General features: G+C 45.0%; 1 protein-coding gene across 2 annotated transcripts in view; it reads left to right on the top strand.

Moving 5' to 3' along the window:
- The window catches only part of NUDCD3 (NudC domain containing 3), a 94,783-nt gene that overhangs the window by 70,070 nt on the left and 6,144 nt on the right, over window positions 1-18,569 (top strand). For both annotated transcript variants that reach the window (XM_054695577.1, XM_037493007.2), the window contains exons 4-5: window positions 120-263; window positions 15,750-15,938. In XM_054695577.1, the coding sequence (XP_054551552.1) occupies window positions 120-263; window positions 15,750-15,938 (333 nt within the window). The remainder of the gene's footprint in view (window positions 1-119; window positions 264-15,749; window positions 15,939-18,569) is intronic.

Below are 18,569 nucleotides of genomic sequence, written 5' to 3'. Positions count from 1 at the left end.
AGTTTTGCATCTTGTTGTCCTGCCATGTGTGGTCAGGCCCCTTGGCAACCATAGACCGCTCCTGTTTTGGAACACTCTTGTTGCCACCTTTACAACATGAAATGACTCCTATCTTCCAGGTCTCAGTGGCTCTCAGCAGCAGTTCCATCCGAGTGGCAGTACTGGAGGAAAGTGGGGAGCGTGTCCTCATGGAAGGGAAGTTCACCCACAAGATCAACACTGAGAGTTCTCTTTGGAGCCTGGAGCCTGGAAAGTGTGTCTTGGTAAGTATGGGTCTCTGTGTCTGAGCCCCCAGGGAAGTTCTAAACCCACCTTGATACTGTGGTGACCAGTACACCCACTTTGTACTCAGTAATGAAGTTGTGGGTTCCAGAAGATGGGCAGCTTCCCAGGCAGTTTGTGCACCATTCCCACAAGGGTGCCTTTGTGGGCATTAACTGACTGTCACAGGTGCAGCTATAGTCTTGGCCCCATGAATCCCACCACCTGGTTTATTTGCGGGACTGGTGTCAGCCAGAACTTTGGGACTCTTGAGTGCTGTGGATCCTGCTGGCATATGGCATAAAGGAACAGACTCCTTGGTCCAGTAACTCCCAGTGCAGCAAGTAGGAAAGTGTCCCAGAGGAAAGAACACAAACTAAGGCTAGCAGAGCTGACTTTTTAGAGAACAAAGACAAGACATAAAGCTAGGGACACTCGTCTGGCCACATGTGGTGACCACAGATGAGATCTTGGAATGGAGGGTCATCCTGAGAGTATGATGTGTCCAAGCAGGCTATGTCCTCTTAGTCTCTTAGGAGCCTCTGGTGGTCTGTTACAGTCAAGGCAGAAACTAATAAGTTAAATATTAGGTTTAATTTACCAGGATTAATTTTAGGGATATCAGTGTAGAGGATGCCGGTTAATAAGTTCAGACAGGCATATGGACAATGAAGTGGTTCTCAGTGGACTAGGCACAGTTGAGGGGTTGAACCTCTGTGAATGGTGTACATGCCCTAGTTAGAAAAATCATTCTGTGTGCCAGCTCCCGCCTGTCAGAGCCTTGGCCTCATCAGAAAACAGTGTCTAGTGGAGGCTTCCTATGGCATAGGGGGGCTCGACAGGTTTGGATCAACTTCTTTCTTCTTCCTGCTGGGGTGCTTTCTTCTTCCTGCAGAATGTCTCTGGTTTATAGTTGCCTGTTGATTTTGATTTTTACTTTATATAATTACTCCCTTCCCTCCCATCCCTTATTTGGATCCTCTGCATTCCTCCTGTAAGTGAAACCATCTGATATTTTTCTTTTTCTTTCTGGCTTATTTCACTGAGCATGATCAGTTCCACCTATGTTGCTGCAAATGGCATGAGTTTATCTTTCCTGATTGCTGAGTAATACTCCATTGTGTATATATACCACATCTTCATGATCTAGTCATCTATTTTTTGGGTATTTTAGTTGTTTCCGTAGCTTACCTATTGTTAATAGTGCTGCAATAAACATAGGGGTGCAGGTGTCCTTTTGAATTAATGGTTTTGCATCCTTTGGGTAGATACCAAGGAGTGAAATTGCTGGATCATATGGAAGCTCCATTTTTAGCAGATTGAGGAACCTCCACACAGCTTTCCATAGTGGTTGCACCAGTTTGCATTCCCACCAACAGTGTAGGAGAGTTCCTTTTTCTCCACATCCTCGCCAACATTTGTTGTTGCTAGTTTTTTAAATTTGTGCCATTCTCACTGGTATAAGATGGTGTCTCATTGTGGTTTTGATTTGCATTTCCCTGATTACAAGTGATGTTGAGCATTTTTTCATATGCCTGTTGGCCATTTGCATTTCCTCTTTGGAGAAGTTTCTTTTTAGTTCTTATGCCCATTTTTTGCCTGGGTTATTTACTTTGTTTTTATTGAGTCTCATCAGCTCTTTGCAGATCTTTGTGATCAGTCCCTTATTAGTGTTGTGTGCAAAAATTTTCTCCCAATCAGTAGGGTGTCTCTGTTTTGGTTAATGTCTCTTCTGCTGTGCAGAAGCTCTTTAATTTGATGTAGACCCAGCTGTTTATCTTTTCCTTCACTATCATTGCTTTGGGTGATGTGTCTTTGAAGATGTTACCGAAGTGGATGTCATATAGTGTTTTGCCTGTATTTTCTTCTATATATTTTATGGTTTCAGGTCTTATGGCTAGTTCTTTAATCCATTTTGAGTTGGTTTTCATGTTATCTTTTTTATATTTTGTGCACTTGGTCTGAATGTGGATGTGGCCAGAGCATTAATACCTTATAATATGGCTGCCATTTACTGAACACACAGGGCTGGGATCTGTGAAGCACCTTGGAATGCTTTTTAACTCTTTGTAAGCTCTTTGTGCAGACACTGAGGCCACAGGAGGATAAGTAGCCTGCCCAGGATACAGCCTGACTCCGAGTCCACTCACCTCATTCACTTCCCTTCTTCCTTCCAGCTGAAAGGCTCCCTGAAGAGGGGAGTGAGGAGAGAGGAGAGTGTGGCTGGCATGTGAGAAGCGGCCCCATTGAGTGGATATCTGGAAACAGATGCATGGTTTTCTCTTGCTGGTCTTATTGAGCAGGCCTGTGTGGGTTCTGTGGCTAACTAACCTCCTCTGGTGTGCCCTCACTGCCTTTAGTTTTCTGGTTTGCTTTTGCCAACAGCTTGCTGCTTGAGGATAAGTAGGCAGAACTGACAGCAACCAGAGGTGCACCTGCTTTTGGTTGCCCTAAGTGTGGCTTCCAGATATCCTCCCTGCTTACCCCATCAGGCCTGCACAGAGCCCTCTCAGAGTGCAGGTGCTGCACAAGTTCTTAAAACATTCTCTAGAGTCATTTTGATCATGAGTAGATGGCATTTCATTTCTAACACAGCTTTTCACCACTTGTAAAAGGAAGACGAATTAAAAGCATCCCAGTCCTTTTCTGGAGATTTCCTGTCAGCACAAACCCTGCACAACAAAGCAGAGCTTTTCTTTCCTGACCCAGCCTCTGTTTAGTGAATATATGTGTTACAGAAACATTGCTATTTATGAAACTCAAATTTGGTACGTTCTTGACTTAGTTATTGGTGACATTTCGGAGCAAACTTTTCTTCTGCTCATGTATCTGAGGTGATAGTGTAGTTCAGCGAGCATATTGCTTTGATATACAAAGATAGTGTTTATATTTGCTGTGAGGGACAGGCTCTGCTTCCCTCAAGTCTCTGGTGGTGAGAGCGTGACCACCAGCCTGGCTTTCTACCTCAGCTCACATTCACTGGCCACTTGACTTTAGCCTCCCAGGCTCTCCTTATTGTTCTCAGTTGAGACTGGGAGCTGACTCTCAGACTTACTGTTATGTGCCAGATTCCTGGGTGGTTAAGGAACCAAATCAAGGGCCCATCTTGCAATCTTTGCAGATGTGATTAAGTGAAGGATTTTGAGATGAAGAGATCATCCTGGATTATCCAGGTAGACCTGGAACCTGGTAACAAGTGTCTTTGTTAGAAAAAATGAGGGAGAAATTAGAAGAAACAGGCACATCTTCACTTCAGAATACAGGCAAAGATGGGGGTGGCGTGTTCATAAGCCATGCCCTACAACCTTCAGAGGGAGCATCACCCCATAACACTGATTTCTGGCCTCCACACTGAGAAGACACATTTGTTGTCTGTAGTGCCCAATATGCCATGGTTTGTTGTGGCTGTCCTAGGGTCTCTTGCACAGGCCTCATGTGGCAGGCTCACCATGAGTGCCATAGGAAGAGTGACTCAGGGCCTGTCAGCCTCTCCAGAGTCCTTTATCTGAACCTCTGACCTCCTGACCACCCAACAGACCTGTGCAAAGATGCCACTCGCTTCGTAGCCATCTTCCCTCTTCCTGAACTGTGGATCCACATCTGACATGACCGGGCAGGCTTTCAGAGCAGGCAGGGGTGGCAGCTAAAACCGTGTGACAGTCTCGCCTCCCTCCTTCCCACACTGAGAATGTTAAATGAGGCTCTTGACTGTCAGGCAAGCTCCTGTCTTGGTTACGAATTCGTGAAGTCAGCCGTGGCAACAGCCCCAGTCCCTTCTCCTGTGCCTCCCTCTGTCCCAGAGGTCCCAGTGTCTGCTCATTGTCCTTCAGGTGAGGCCGCTGGCCTCTCACAGCATGTGGTTTATATGAGCCTGTGCTTGTATGTGGCATAGCTGATCCATTTGTTGACATGATACACACACAAGTCGTTAAAATCAGCATGGTAGTTGCTGAGTTCACCTGACCAGTCTGAGCTCACTCCAGTGTGTGACAGGTTTTTGAACCTGTATTTTTGTGAAAATTTTATTTAAATTATTTAGATTATTTCCTTAAGTTAATAGTTCTCAAAAGTGGAGTTGCAGGCTGACTGAAGTTCTGAGTATTTGCTGTGGACTCTCTTGGAAGGATGCTGTCTTTCTGTGGTATCCCTAGATCCCCATGTACCCACCAACACTGGATTTGTTCATCTCAGCTTGACTTTGCTGGTTTATCTCTTTCTTTTGGTTTTCTAGTGAGGATGTGCGCTTCCCCCTGAAGTGGTTCACAGTCTGCATATTCTCACTGGTGAACCATCCCTGTGAGAACATCATTATGCATTACCATCCTTCTTCCTAAATTCAGAGTGGAAGCTACAGGCTAATTGTGCTAGCATTTTGCCAAAAACCTATGCCCTGGGTATTAGTCCTTGGACTGAAATATGAATCCTTCACCTTTTATCCTGAATCTCCAGGCATGGACAGGGTCCTTGCTACAGAAGTCATCTAGTGACTAGAAGGGGTATGCTGAGCAGAGCCAGAGCATGGTGCTCCCAGTAGACAGAGCATTTCTCAGCGCCACTTGGTCATCTCATGCTTGGAGTTTGTGGCTTCTTCTGCCTTCTGAGGAAGAGAGGCCAGTGGGGCTTCCTAGCCGTGTTCACAGCAGGGCATGTCTCACCCATGAGCACTTCAGTTTTTCAGGTTAAAAAAAAGATTCGACAATGTCATTAACCAGGAGACTGCCTAGTACTGCCTCTGGTGGGTCCTAGGAGGTCTGTTGTCTGTTCCAGTGGTTCCATGTCCTCCCTAGAAGTTCCTTCTTCAACCCTCAGCATGCCTCTTTGGCCCCACACTCAATTCCATGAGCAGCTGTAAGGAGCCATTGTCTTTACCAGGCACATTGCCTCCCTGAATAGAAACAAGGTTCTGTGACTAAGGAAGGAAAGACATGTAAATGTTGGTGAGTCATAGCACAGATTGGGGGTGCTGAGGTAAGTTTATTCATGTTGAATTTGAAGTTTGTGTGAGGACATTTTGGGAAAATTATTCAACCAGCAGTCTGGGAGATTCTCTGAGAAACCAATTGTAGGCCTGGAACCTGGCCATTAAGTGGAACATTTAGTGACTTATGCCAAAAAATGAGGGAGGGTCAAGGAATGCAGGGGTGTGCCCCCAGGTCTTAGTGACCCCCAACTGAACAAGTCTGCAACACTGCACACCATTGTAATCGGGGACCTGAATGCATGAGAGCCATTGATATGTTTGGCTTCCAGGAGCCACTGTGACTACAGAGAGACAGGTGGCCCCATCACAAAAGAGAAGGCCATTTCTGGCAGTGCACGGTGCCTGCTGGAGCTGGCCATCAGCATTACTGTAGCCTTCATGGGAAGATGGGATTAGACAGAAACCCTTGGTGGACACTGCACCTGAGGATTATGAGCAAGAGCAGTACGTGGAGGTCTCAGAATGTCCTTACAGACTGCAGGGTAAAAGGTGCGAGACCACTACCCTATATGAAGTCAGGTGGAAGGCATCCCATGTGCATGTCTCACCCTAGATTGCATGGGTTCCTATGTATGCCTGGGGAAGGGTGGTGAGGCACAGCATCACCTATGAAGTGTCCCACTGGCATGCTCCCAAGTTTAATCAGGAGGAAATACTGGGTGAACCTAAAATGAGGCCAGTCTTTGGAAAAAGAATTACAAAAGACAGTGACTGTGGGATGTTCCAGATTAAAGGGAACAGGACCACTAATGTAGCTGGGACCTTGGACTGGATCTTGTGCAGGAAGGAAGATGAGCTAAGTTTGTTACACTTAAGTATTGGATTGGCTTTAGAAGAAGGTGCTCACTGGAATAGTAGGTATAAAAGTGGTAAGAGGTTTCAGAAAAGCATTTGTGATTGACTGAACATTATACAGGCATTTGCACATACAGAGTGAGGGTGCAGACACATTCTGTTACATGTGTGCTTGCACACGGAGTGAGAATGCAGGCACTTACTGTATGATACACATGTGCTTGCTTGTACAGAGTGAGAGCATGCAGACTCAGGTAGTAAGCAGTGGTAGAATGCCGGTGTTAGGTGATCTAGAAAAGGAAGTGAGGGGTATTCTCTGTATTTGAATAATTGCAACAACTTACAGGTTGAAATTATCTCAAAATGTTTCTTAAAAATGAGTTAGCAAAAAGTGCAGTAGAAGATTCAGCATCATTAGTCATTAAGAAAGCTTGAATTTATTTTTATTTTTATTTTTTTTATTTTTATATTCCCCATACAATTGCGACCCCCTTATTTTGACCCCAATCCCTCCCTTTCCTGCCCCCCACCCCCCATAGAGTGTCTCTGGTTCATAGTTGTTTGTTGATTTTGATTTTCACTTTCTTATAGTTATTCTTTTTCCTGGACCCTTATTTAAGTTTTCTAGATTCCTGCTATGAGTGAGACCATCCGGTATTTTTCTTTTTCTTTCTGGCTTATTTCGCTGAGCATGATCCCTTCCATTGCCATCCATGTTGCTGCAAATTGCATGTGTTTATCTTTTTTGAATGCTGATAATATTCCCTGGTGTATATGTACCACATCTTCTTGATCCAGTCATCTATTTTTGGGCATTTGGGTTGTTTCCAAAGCTTAGCTTTTGTAAACAGTGCTGCTATAAACATCGGGGTGCAGGTGCTCTTTGGAATTGATGTTTCTGTGTCCTTTGGGTAAATACCTAGTAGTGGAATTGCTGGATCATATGGAAACTCTATGTTTAGTAGGTCCAGTATTTCTGGATTTTCTATTCGATTCCATTGGTCTGTGTGTCTGTTCTTGTTCCAATACCATGCAGTTTTGATGATTATGGCTTTGTAGTATAGTTTGAAGTCTGGGAATGTGATGCCTCCATTCCCTTCTTTTTTTTTCAGGAGAGCTTTGGCTATTAGGGTTTTTGGTGATTCCATATGAATTTCATCAATAATTGTTCGGTTTCTTTGAAGAATGACATTGTAATTTTTATTGGAATAGCATTGAATCTGTATATTGCTTTTGGTAGGATGGCCATTTTAATAATGTTTATTCTTCCAATCCATGAGCAGGGGATGTTTTTCCATTTCTTTGTGTCTTCTTCTATTTTTTTTTAAATAATAAATTTTATTTTTATATTCCCCATACAATTGCAACCCCCCCAATCTGACCCCAATCCCTCCCCTCCTGCCCCCCACCCCCCAAAAAGTGTCTCTGGTTCATAGTTTTTTGTTGATTTTGATTTTTCACTTTCTTATAGTTATTCATTTTCCTGGTCCCTTATTTAAGTTTTCTAGATTCCTGCTATGAGTGAGACCATCCGGTATTTTTCTTTTTCTTTCTGGCTTATTTCGCTGAGCATGATCCCTTCCATTGCCATCCATGTTGCTGCAAATTGCATGTGTTTATCTTTTTTGAATGCTGAGTAATATTCCATGGTATATATGTACCACATCTTCTTGATCCAGTCATCTATTTTTGGGCATTTGGGCAGTTTCCAAAGCTTAGCTATTGTAAATAGTGCTGCTATAAACATAGGGGTGCAGGTGTTCTTTGGAATTGATGTTTCTAAATGGGATCCTCGCTGGCGGCTGGGGATCGAACTGGAGCTGCAGAGGCTGTGGGCAGCCTCGCAGCCCAGCGCTCAACCACTGCACCACCAGGGGAGGCCCTTCTATTTCTTTTAACAGTGTTTTATAGTTTTCTTTGTATAGGTCCTTCACCTCTTTTGTTAGATTTATTCCCAAGTATTTGATTTTTTTGTTTCGATAATAAAAGGGGTGGGTTTTTTTGATTTCTTCTTCTTCAGATTTATTGTTTGTGTATAGGAAGGCTACTGACTTTTGCATGTTGTTTTTGTACCCTGCCACTTTATTGAACTGATTGATGAGTTGAATTAGTTTTTCTGTGGAGTTTTTGGGGTTCTCTATGTATGTTATCATATCATTTGCAAATAGTGATAGTTTGACTTCTTCTTTTCCTATTTGGATTCCTTGTATGTCTTTCTCTTGTCTTATTTCTCTGGCTAGGACTTCCAGTATTATATTGAAAAGCAGTGGTGAGAGTGGACATCCTTGTCTTGTTCCAGATCTTAATGGAAATGCTTTCAGCTTTTCACCATTGAGAATGATACTGGCTGTTGGCTTGTCATATATGGCCTTTATGATATTGAGGTACGTTCCTTGTATCCCAAGAATTTCAAGGGCTTTTATCATGAATGGGTGTTGTACTTTGTCGAAAGCTTTCTCGGCATCTATTGATATTATCATACGGTTTTTATATTTCTTTTTGTTGATGTGTTGGATGACGTTGATTGATTTTTGGATGTTGAACCATCCTTGTGCCCCTGGAATGAATCCTACTTGGTCGTGGTGAATTATCTTATGGATACATTGTTGGATTCTGATAGCTAAAATTTTATTGAGGATTTTTGCACCAGTGTTCATTAAGGAGATTGGCCTGTAGTTTTCCTTTTTTGTATTGTCCTTGTTCGGTTTTGGTATTAGTGTAATGTTGGCTTCATAGAACGTGTTTGGTATTATCCCTTCCTTCTCAATTTTTTGGAAGAGTTTGTGAAGGATAGGCTCTAATTCGTCTCTGAACGTTTGGTAGAATTCATTTGTAAATCCATCAGGTCCTGGGCTTTTGTTTTTGGGGAGGTTTTTGATTACCATTTCAATTTTGCTGCTTGTAATTGGTCTGTTTAGGTGTTCTGTTTCTTCTTTATCTAGCTTTGGGTGATTGTAGAGTTGTAGGAATTTGTCCATCTCCTCTAGATTGTTGAACTTGTTTCCATGTAACTGTTCATAGTAGTTACTGATTATTCTTTTGATTTCTGCTGTGTCCGTTGTGATTTCTCCGCTTTCATTTATGATCCTGTTTATTTGTGCTTTCTCCCTTTTTTCCTTTGTGAGGCTGGCTAGGGGTTTGTCTATTTTATTTATTTTTTCAAAGAACCAGCTCTTGGTTTCATTGATCTTTTGGATTGTTTTTTTAGTTATGATTTCATATATTTCTGCTTTGGTTTTTATTATTTCTTTTCTTCTACTGGTTTTGGGTTTTTTTGTTGTTCTTTTTCTAGATTTTTGAGCTTCGAGATTAGCTTGTTTCTTTGAGTTCTTGTTTGTTGATGTGAGCCTCTATTGCTATATATTTTCCTCTTATTAGTGCTTTTGCTGCATCCCATACATTTAGGAAATTGGTGTCTTCCTTGTCATTCAATTCAAAGAATTTTTTAAATTCTTCTTTGATCTCCTCGTTAGTCCAGTGGTCTTCCAGAAGTGTGGTTTTCAATCTCCATGAGGTAGGAGAGTTCCTTGCGTTCTTTGTATGGTTTATTTCTAGCTTGATGCCTTCATGGTCAGAAAAGATGGTTGGTATGATTTCAATCTTGGTGTAGCTGCTGATGTTTGTCTTGTGTCCCAGTATGTGATCCATCCTGGAGAATGATCCGTGTGCGCGTGAGAAAAATGTGTACTCAGATTTTTTTGGGTTTAGTGTTCTATAGATGTCTGTTAAGCCCAAGCGCTCTAAATCCTTATTTAGAGCTTTAGGGTCTTTACTTATTTTTTGTCTCGTTGATCTATCCATTGTTGATAGTGGTGTGTTGAAGTCTCCCACTACGTATGTGTTTTCTCTGATGTCTGCTTTCAGAGATGACAATAGTTGTCTGATATATTTTGGTGCTCCTTCGTTTGGTGAATATATGTTAATGAGTGTTATTTCTTCTTGAAGTATTGTCCCCTTGATCATAATGTAGTGACTGTTGGGGTCTCTTTTTATCTTTTTGAGTTTGAAATCTGTTTTATCTGATATAAGTATAGCTGTTCCTGCTTTCTTTTTTGGTCCATTTGCTTGTAGAATTGTTTTCCATCCTTTAACTTTGAGTCTATTTTTATCTTTTGTAGCTAAATGTGTTCCCTGGAGACAGCAATAGGTTGGATTTTGTTTCTTAATCCAGCCTGCAACTCTGTGTCTTTTTATTGAAGAGTTTAGTCCATTTACATTTAGAGTTAATATTGATATGTTAACATCTGTATTTGCCATTGTGTTTGTCTTTCCTTTGATTTTATTTATTTATTCTTTTAATAACTTTTTTTTGGCCTTCTTTCGTTGTTATTCGTCCCTCTGAGGTTCTGGCTTTAGGACTCCTTGTAGTATTTTTTGGAGTGGGGGTTTAGTTGTAATGAAATTCCAGAGTTTCTGTTTGTCTGGAAAGGTCCTTATTCTTTCTTCATAGAGGAAGGAGAGCTTTGTGGGATAGAGTATTTATTCTTGGTTGGCATCTGTTTACTTGGAGTCTGTTGACTATGTCCCTCCACTCTCTCCTTGCCCATAGTGTTTCTTTGGAGAAGTCTGATGTCATTCTGATTGGTTTTCCTTTGAATGTTATCTGTTTCTTACCTCTTGTCAGCTTCATTATTTTTTCCTTGTCCTGGATTCTTGGGAGCTTTACTATTATGTGTCTTGCTGTATTTTTCCTTTCGTCATGGAAGTTTCGTGTTCTTCTTGCTTCTTGTATGTCAATTTTCAGCTCCTTCTTCACGTTTGGGAAGTTCTTTTCAATTATCTCCTTGAATATTTTCTCTGTTCCTACATCTCTCTCCTCTCCTTCTGGGATTCCTATAACTCTTATATTTCCTTTCCTCATGGAGTCAGATAGTTCCCGAAGTCTTTCTTCGGTCTTTTTCCTTTGTACTTCTCTTTCCTTTTCTGTTTTGGTTCTTTTTATTTCTGTGTCTTCAAGAGTACTTATTCGTTCTTCCATTTCATCTATTCTACTTTCATTGCTTTTCCCAGAGTTCTTTAGCATCTCCATTAATTCTTTGATCTCCTGCATTTCTTTTACTTCCCTGTTTATGGACCGAATTTCATTCTTCTGATCATTGATTATTTTTCCCTTATCATTGTTTTCCTTTATGACTTCTGTCAGTTTTTTAATCACGCCAATTTTAAATTCTCTTTCTGGAAGGCTCAGAAGTTCTTCCAAGTTACTGTCATTGCAATCTGGGGGCTGGTTTTCTTTTTGTGGTGTGCTTTTTTCCTGAGGAGTTGCTAGGTTGCGTGTGGTTTTTCTACTCCCTACTGTCTGTTTTCTAATTTGCTGTATGCATTGGGACACTGTGTTGCTGGTACTGGCCGGCATCCTGGGCGAACTTCCCAGCTCACCTCTGGCTTTTCCAGGAGCCATCTGCTGGTTTCAAGCAGGCTTTACTGAAAAAGGTCCCTGTTTTAAAAAGGCGATGCTGGTTCACACTCCTCTGCGTACTCGGTCTGCCCCGGTCTTGGGTGCCTGCTCCCCTTCTGGGCTCGGACTGCAGGCCAGAAGGGGCCTGGCGTGGGCGAACTTCCCAGCTCACCTCTGGCTCCTCCAGGAGCCAAGAAAGCTTGAATTTTAACCTCAGTGATGTATCACTTCATACCTGTTAGAGTGCCTGCTGGAAAGATTTTGCACTGCCAAGTGCAGCCAGTTACTTGGAGCCACTGGAATTTTTCATGCATTCTGTTGGGACTTCTGAATGCTGAATTAATTGGAAAATAATTTGATGGTTTTTTATAAAGCTAAACATACACTTCCCATAGGACCCACCAAGTCCACTGCTGTGTATTTATTTACCCAGGAGAATGAGAATGAGTGTTCGTACAGAGGCCTGCACATAGCCTCATAGTTAACCGCTTCGCGGGTGCATGACTAGTGAGCCACGGCCCACCATATCAGGAATAACTCCTCACACCCATGCAGTGTGGCTGGACTTAGGAACCATCACATGGAGAAAGATTGAGGCCATGTGATTCCATGAACCTCAGACATTTTGGACAGAGACCAGCAGATGGCAACAGGAGTGTTGGGGGTGAAGGAGACTGCAAATGGGACAGGAATTTTGGGGGGTATAACTTGATTGCAGTGGTGACTGCATGGCTGCATATTTTTCAAAGCTCATTGAATGTATCCTTAAAAGGTTGACTTTTACTCTATGCAAACTATGCCTCCAAAAATCTGATTTTTAAAAAGTAAGAAGATAATTAAACTAAAACCAAATGTTAGCCCATCAGACTACTTTATCGAAGTTGTTATTTTTAGGTGTGGCTCCTTGAGCTCCATTCTGTATTAACCAGTCTGAAAGGGGTGTGAATTTCTTCATGTTCTACCACATGCTAGATTTTGAGGACATTCTACTGAGTTCAGAAAGCTGGCACAGACAGACAAATATTTCATGATTTTTTTTTTTTAAAGATTTATTCATTCATTCATTCATTTATACATACATACATACATACATACATACATACAAGCACTGGGTACAGTCAGAAGCACGGGAGGGTGAGAGAATCACAAGAGCCAGAGCGGGGAACAGAACAGGCAGACTGGTGAAGTATACTGCTGAGGGGAGCAGCGGGCGGCAGGAGAGGTCTGCGTACCATATGGGACCCTTGCCAGTGGCCGGGGATCGAACCCACGCTGTAGAGGCTGCAGGCAGCTTCGCAGCCCAGCGCTCAACCGCTGCACCACTGGGGAGGCCCTATTTCATGATTGTTTTTGTGAAAGGTCCAGACGAACAAATGACTAACGGTTGCCAAGGGCTGGGAATAAGGGAAAGTTTAGAATAAAGTGGGGAGTGGGCCTCCCCTGGTGGCGCAGCAGTTGAGCGCTGGGCTGCGAATCTGCTCGCAGCCTCTGCAGCGCTGGTTCGATCCCCGGCCTCTGGCGGCGAGGGTCCCACATGGCGCAACAGACCTCTCCTGCCGCTCCCGCTGCTCCCCTCAGCAGTGTATTTCGTCTTTCTGCCTGCTCTGCTCTCCGCTCTGGCTCTGGTGAATTCTCTCACCCTTCCGCACTTCTGACTATACCCAGTGCTTGTATAAATAAATAAATAAATCTTTAAAAAAAAAAAAAAAAAGAATAAAGTGGGGAGTGACTGCCAGTGTTCATGGATGTCCCTCTGGGGTGATGAGAACTAGATAGAGTTGGTGATTGTACCAACACTATTTGTATTGTATGCTAAGTATACTGCATTATTCATTTTAAAGTGGTTAATTTTATGTGAATTTCACCTCACAAATTGTATAAAGGTAGTGTTGAATTCTTCTTGGTTTTTTTGGGTGTTTTGTTTCCATTTCAGCATATCAATAAACCAATATTTTGTTTGGGCTGGTCCTTGTGCTTCTTAGGATTTCAAGATGCTCTTCAGCAATAATCTTTAGCAAACTTAAAAAAAAAAAAAAAAATAGGGACTCCCCGGTGGCCTGGGGTTGAGTCTCAGCGCTATCACCTCTATAGCCTGACTTCAGTCCCTGGCCAGGAAGCTAGCCCACATACGGCACAGCAGGCCTCTTCTGTCTTGTCTGCTGTTCCTCTTAGTGTATTTCAGTAAATCTACCTGTTCAGTCTTTGGTGACTCCTCTCACTACCTGTGCACCTCCACCCCAAGTCTTCCAAGCAAAAATAAATAGAATTAAAAACTTGTGGCCACCCGTCAAGGTTGCTGGGAGAGAGAGGAGCACATGAGTACAGACTTGGGGGTTCTTCTGTCATTGTGGTTGAGGGCGGGGGTGGGGGTATAGGGTTTTATGGACTCTATTGGTGATTTTAAAACGTTAGAACTAGAAATTTAAAACGCAGATAAAAAAAAGAAAACCATATGACTTCCCAAATGGTCAGTTATCTAAATCAAGGATCTGAAAAAGAAAGGCACCTCAGTGGTGTGAGGTGTCTTGACCCTTTATCAAGTCCTGTGACTGGTAATGTGCTTGAGTTAGCCCCTTTTAAAATGGATGCCTTGGTATCAGAAAGCTTAAGTCAGGCACTTGTGTTACAGGAAGAAAATCCAACTGTCAGGGCCTGCAGAGTGCATGTATGGGGTTGCTCCTTGGACACAGGTATCATGGCAGCAAGTGTTGGGTTGTGTGTGTGTGTGAAAAGGACCTATGATGGAGCCCCTGGGCCGTGTTTGGGTTGACCCTTGGGGGCACTGTTCGGTGGGCCGTTCGCCTGAGTAGTGTGCTGCCTGCAGCACTGGATGATCCATGCAAGACGCGCTGATTTCTGAGGTTAGAAATACAAGCCTCCTAAAATACATGTGATAGAGATCCGGGCAACCAGAACAACTAATGAAGACCCAAGTAAAATAAACTTTAAGGGTCTCTTTTTCCAGAAATTTATAGTCCTGTATCCTCTCCTAGAATAGCAAAACCAGAATGTGTTTCCCACTTGGAAGCTTTCTACAGCTCAGTAAGGACAGAACCAAATTCTTGATGTTGGAGTCTCCTAGGGCCATGTCAGACTCCACACGCTAACTAAAGAGCAAAGTCAGCAAGAAGCTGTCTAAATGGCATCCTCAAACCATGCACTGGCAGGGTAGAAACTATTCATCTGATGGGATGAGCAGTAGGGGTACTCAGAAGCTGCCAGTTCACCCTATCCCTGGGTTCTTCACACTACATCCACCTGGGTGAATCGTAAGTGGGGCGGTTGCTTTTGTAAGAAGCTGAGATGTTGATGTTAATGCCACGCTTGCAATTTTCTGGAGGTTCTGTAACCCGGCCCTCTGGAGTGCTTAGGCTCTTGAAGTTGTCCCTGGGCTGAGCCCTGCTGAGCCCTACTGAGCCCTCTGGGCAGTAGGCTCTGGCAGTAGTTTGCAGCATGAAACTGTGCACCATAGCTAGTGAGCACTGGCCCTGATTGCTTCTGACTGGAGTGATACCTGCCAGGAACATGCAGGTTATCACAGGTGTTACCTGTGTGGGCCCATTCCAAGTCTACTTTTTCACAGTTTCCTACCAGCCACTAAGTAACTTCCTCCTCATGGCACACATGTGAGTGAACACTGCTTTCCATGGCTGGCTCTTTATCTTCATGTTCGCTCCCTGCTAACTGAGAGTCATGACTGAGAGTCTCATCCCATCATAAAGCAGACAGTGCCAGCAAGGATGGGCAACTGGGAGGGTATCACAGAGCTCAGAGCCAGCCTGACCAGGGCAGGTAGCAAGACAGGGTACCTGAGTGTCTGGTTGAGGGGAGTTCATCATGGGGCTGAGCACACTGTTCCTCAGGTTCCAAGAGGCAGAATGACTGCTGTGCTAGTATGCAGGAGGGAGGGGGGATGTTGACAGATGCTCACATTCGGGGTTAAGCTTCCCGGGGCTGCATGGGTGACCATGAGGCCAGTATTGGGTGGATATCTTTGAGCTCTTGGAAATGGCTCCCCTTGCTCTGAGTGGGCTGGGATGCTGGTGGCTGAGTGGGTGTGGAGTGGTGATGCCCATTATAAGCACTGTCCTCTGAGAGGGTCTGGCGGAGAAGACCCAGATGCCATCAGATCATTCTTGGGGTGTTGGGTCCTTGATGCAGTGTCCTCCTGGACTCCATCCCCTGTGTCCCAGTGTCCCTCTCTGGGATCTCTTCTTTATGTCCTCACACTCCTTTGGGAACCCTCATCCTTCCGGGCCCACTGAATAGCACTGCCTCCTCCTCACCTGTGCCATCCCTGCCCCTCTGTCCCAGGTGAGCCTGAACAAGGTGGGCGAGTACTGGTGGAGTGCCATCCTGGAGGGTGAAGAGCACATCGACATTGACAAGATCAACAAGGAGCGCTCCATGGCTACAGTGGACGAGGAGGAGCATGCTGTTCTGGACAGGCTCACCTTCGACTACCACCAGAAGCTGCAGGGCAAGCCACAGAGCCACGAGCTGGTACGAGCTCCCTGTCCGTCCCAGTCCTTCCCAGTATCCAAGCTGGCACAAGGCTGCTGGGAACCTGCTGTGTGAGGTGTAGACAGCCTCACTGAAAGGCACAGTTGCTTGCTGGGTTCTGATGTGGGAAGTCTCCTGACTGAGAGCTCAGGTGGCAGGGCCTCTAGGCAGTCATTTAGTAACACTGTGTGTGTTCCTGCCTCCCATGTTGGAACCATCCAGATCAACCCCTCCTTTGACCCCCCTGCAGGGCCTTTGTCATAAGAGGGGAGACCCAGGCCCACTCCTAGTGAAGAACCTGTGCAGGTTTGACCACTGAGGACATGCGGGAAGAATTCACTTCCAACTCACTTTCAGATATCAGAGCCCAAAGAAGTCAGCATGTGTGGTGACTGTGAGGCGGTAGGAGGACGTTAGACTCAGGAGGAGGAGGTTTACTCCTGAGCAGCCAGAGCCTGTAGTAGAGAAGAAGAGTATTTAGATGTGTACTTTTTCTTTCTGTTTTAATCCCCGGAGTGGATATTTAGGGAAGAAAGGGTTGCTCTTTTCAGGTTATTTTTAACTCCCTGTGCCCCACACTGTAGTGTGCATGTAAGACCTTTCTAAGCCCTAGCCTGGGGGAGAGTGGATTGCTGGACACGTGGATTTCATGTTAAAGGTTAAGCACAGTACCACCACCCTCCATCCCATCCCCATTCATATCCTCATGTTTCTCATGCGGGGAAGGGGGCTTAACTTTGCAGTTCCTGTGAGTGTTCATTCCCACAGCTGCTGAGTGCTACTGCCCCCTCAGCTCTATGCGTCTCCCCCTCCCCCTGACATTTCTGGTGTGCCTATTCTTCCATCCTTCCCTTCTTCATTTTATTCACATGGCACATGCTCCTGTGAGGCTTAAGGAGGTGTGGAGGGGAGCACTCAGTGAGTCCTTACTGCACTCAGCTCAGCTTGGGCTGACTAGGTCGTGGACTCTATGGCTCTCCTGAGAAGAGGGCTTATTTAATTTTAGATGTTACAGAATGTTGCTGGTCAAGCAGCAGGGGTGGGTTTTGATCCCTGAGCTGATTCTAGGAGTCTCTCTCATCCCTCCCTCAAGTTCTGAATCTTCTCCTGATCTGGCTCCCTGATCACCAGACTAGAGGCCAGGACCCACCAGCCATCAGGGAAGCTCTTGGGCCTCTTGCTGGTTGTTTCCTTGGAAAGTGGTTTCTGCTTATAATCTCTGAGTTCACAGGGTATGGGACGTGGAGAATGTTTGGGCACCAGTTTTACCTCAGTTACACTGCATGTGCCTATGGCCCCGGATGAAAGAGCAGTCTGAACAGTGATTCAGGAGTGGGGGGTGGGGAGGTTGTACATTCTTCAGAAGCCCAAGTGGGTGCAAAAGGGTCCCTGCTCATGGGGTTGGGTGCTCAGGAAGGCTCTGAAGAAGAGCTTTGAAGACTGTGGCCTGATGGAAAGACTTCTGTGGTTTGAGTCAAAGGATTCTGGAAGGACTGACCCTGTGCTGGGCAGTATACTGACCTGAGGGAAGGGGGCATCAGTGCACACACAGGAACCAAGGGTTGGCAATGCATGTGGCCAAACCAAAAAGTAACCCTTTACCCAGTGGCCTGCTCCTGGATGACCCCTTACTGGAGATAGTGAAGGCCAATGTTTCAGGGCTCTGGTGATTTGGAGACGAAAGTATGCCCTGTGGCCTAGCCTGGAGTCAGCACTGCTGTCTGGCACTCGTGGGCTTAGAGGATTCAAGGAGGAGCACCTGTGAATGAGGTCTGATCACTCAGGAATGTTCCACGTGGAACATCCACAGCGCACAGGCCTTGAGAAAGCCCAGTATGGGGAGCAAGTTTGGGACCAAGAGAAGAGTGTAGAGGTGTGAGGAGCTGCATGAGGAGCTGGTGCTGGTGGCGAGGGAGCTAAATGGGGTGGAGCTTGGTGGCTGTTATACAACCACGGATGGTTTAACCTGGAGAAATAGGTCCCCAAAAGAAAGGAGATTGGGAACCAGAGGGGCATCAGAACTGCCAGTGGCCTCAGATGAGGGCTGCAGGGAGGAAAGGGGCAATTTAAGAAAGTAGGTGATTTCCTGAGGGCCTCTGGGTCAGGACCTGTCGGGGGATCAGGCTGAGTGCTTTTTTTGGCACTGGAGTGCCTGTTAGACCACCCATGAGACTGGACAGATGATGGGGCTGAGAGTGGGAGTGTCGTGCAAGAGATGAGAGGGGACCACAGAGACCAAAGGGAACTGGGTGGGGGCTCAAAGTGGTACCAGGCAGGAGCAGGAGGCCTGCCCTTTTTGGTCCTTTCATGCTGGGTTGGCCTCCTAACCCATGGCATGAGCAGCCAACCTGCAGGGTGGCAGTGCCCCATTCAAGTGTTTTCCCCAAGGTCATGGGGGGTATGCTCTCTGTTCCAAAGTGGGAGTAGTATTGATTAGTCCCTAACATGTACTACAACATGCTTGCTGCTGTACACTTAGGTTTAATAATACGGAAAGAAGGTCCCTGTCGGGCCTCCCTGGTGGCACAGGCGGTGGTTGGGCACTGCGCTGTGAAGCTGTCTGCAGCCTCTGCAGCGCTGGTTTGATCCCGGCCGGCCGGTGAGGGTCCCATATGGCACAGCAGGCCTCTC

Source organism: Talpa occidentalis, unplaced genomic scaffold, assembly GCF_014898055.3.
Source record: "Talpa occidentalis isolate TD23 unplaced genomic scaffold, MPIMG_talOcc4v2.1 talOcc4.10, whole genome shotgun sequence".
NCBI classification, from domain to species: Eukaryota; Metazoa; Chordata; class Mammalia; order Eulipotyphla; family Talpidae; genus Talpa; species Talpa occidentalis.
Note: the sequence above shows the minus strand (reverse complement) of the source record. Positions and strands in the feature narration are given on the sequence as shown.